This window comes from Tupaia chinensis, unplaced genomic scaffold (genome assembly GCF_000334495.1).
Source record: "Tupaia chinensis unplaced genomic scaffold, TupChi_1.0 Scaffold000047_1, whole genome shotgun sequence".
NCBI classification, from domain to species: domain Eukaryota; kingdom Metazoa; phylum Chordata; class Mammalia; order Scandentia; family Tupaiidae; genus Tupaia; species Tupaia belangeri.
Window position 1 is genome coordinate 3,426,600 of NW_006159505.1, and position 2,179 is coordinate 3,428,778.

General features: G+C 39.1%; 1 protein-coding gene across 1 annotated transcript in view; it reads left to right on the forward strand.

Annotated features, from left to right (window-relative positions):
* Positions 1–2,179, forward strand: part of PPME1 (protein phosphatase methylesterase 1) — a 74,341-nt gene that overhangs the window by 41,106 nt on the left and 31,056 nt on the right. The window contains exon 4 of the mRNA XM_006140983.3: positions 495–552. Within this exon, the coding sequence (XP_006141045.1) occupies positions 495–552 (58 nt within the window). The remainder of the gene's footprint in view (positions 1–494; positions 553–2,179) is intronic.

Sequence of the window (2,179 nt, forward strand, 5' to 3'; positions counted from 1 at the left end):
TGATTTTCTGCTTTCTGTCTCTCTGTCTCTCTCTCTCTCTCTGGCAAGCACATGCACCTGATAGCAAAAACCTCTCCAGAAAAAGAAAAAAAAAAAAAAAGAAGAAGAAGAAAAAAAAGACTTCCCCATCAGAATGTGTGTCAAGAAAACCAAATCATCATTTGTTTATTTTGCGTGAAAGTGGAGTCTTCTTTCAGTTCTCTTGGGTTCCTTGAATTCTTTTTTTAAAAAATTATTTGTTTATTCCATTTGTTATTATTATTTTTTAAGTTGACCAGAGAGACAGAGAAAGGGAGAGCGAGAAAGCAAGCCGCCAGGTCCAGGACTTGAAACATAGTCGGCCATGTGGGAATCCAGCACCTTTAACCACTACGCCACCTGCTGGCCCAGGGTTCCTTGAATTCTGATGGCAGTACTTTAACCAAATTACTATGGGTAATTGGGCAAAATGTGCTACTCTGGATGTCTCTAACTGCTTTCCCTTTTCCTTCTAGGCGGCAATCATTAGTAGAGTTCAATGTAGGATTGTGGCTTTGGATCTGCGAAGTCATGGTGAGTCAAATTCTTATTAGTCATGAAGTGACATAGTCACCAAGCTCCTTTAAATAATGTTAAATGTTAAAAATTTCAGTGTGACCTTAAAATAACCCAGTCAATTATTCCATATGGGTATTTGAGGAGAAGTCCTTCCTTCTAATCTTGATAAATGTATGTGTGAGTATGAAAGATATTTTTATGGCCAGCTGGTAAAGTAGTGGTTAAGTCATCTGGATCCCACTGGCAAACTGTGTAGTTTGAGTACTGAAGCTGGCAGCCTGAAAAAAACGCCAGGTATATGTGTATATGTGCCCAAAATCCCAGGAGGAGGATGAAGGAGAGAAGGGGTTGTGGCATGGGCATCCCCCCTAGGGAGTGCTTTCTCATTCTCTCTCTCTCTCTCTGGTGAGCACATGCACCCTATAGCAAATTAGAAAAAACAAAAAGTATTTTTATATATTATACTGTATAGTATATAAAACATTCGATGTAATTTGAAGTATATAAGATAGTCTATGTTGGGACCAGCAGTTGGCGTAATGACTATGTCACTGGACTCATATGTTGTTGACCGTGGTTTGAGTCCTGGACCCAGTGGCTTAAACTCACGCTGGGTGCATGTGCATGTGAGCCCAAGATCCTGAGAGGAGAATGGAGAAGGGATTGTGGCATGACCATTCCACCAGGGGGTGATTTCTCACTTGCTATTTCTCTGTCTCTCTCTGTCTTTCTGGCAAGCATACATGCCCTATAGCAAAAACCTCTCCAAAATAAAACATAAAAAAAGATAGTCTATAGTTATATATTATATAATTTATATGTTACAGACTTTTTTCATATTACATAATATTTATATAATATATAACATAAATGCATAAGCTAAGAAAATGAGTTGTTAGTAAAGTCATGACCCTTTTTAAAATAATTGTTTATTTTATTTGTTATTATTATTATATTATTATCAATTTGACCAGAGAGAGAGAGAAAGAAAGGGAAAGTGAGAAAGCAAGCTGCCAGATCCGGGACTTGAACTGTGGTCAGGCATGTGGGAGCCCAGCACTTTACCCACCACATCACCTGCCAGCCTCCCCATTTTTGTGTAGAAAAACATAGGAAAATATGTCATGACTTTTCTGATGATCTAACATCTCTCTTTTCTTAAATTTAAATTTTATTTATTACTATTATTTTAATTTCCTATAGGACATGTGTACATTACCAGAGAGACAAAGAGAAAGAGAGAGGGAAAGTGAGAAAGCAAGCTGCCAGGTTCAGGACTTAAACTACGGTTGGCCAGCACCCCAACCACCTGCTGGCCCTAACCCAGCATGTTTTAAACTAACCAAATTCTGTTACTGGTAATGTGAAAGGAATGTGGATAAGTCTTTGCTAGGCTACTCTAATTATGCTTCTTAGAGCAGCAAACTGTAAAGACTTGTCTATATTTAATGTAGAAAATCATTGCTAAATCCATCATATAAAATTATAAAGTCCTTGGGCCAGCAGGTGGCATGATGGTTAAGACACTGGAATCCCTTGGGAACCAGCAGTGAGTGTAATGGCTATGTCGCTGGACTCCCATGTAGTCGACCGCGGTTCGTGTTCTGGACCCAGTGGCTTAAAACTCACGCCGGGCGTGTGT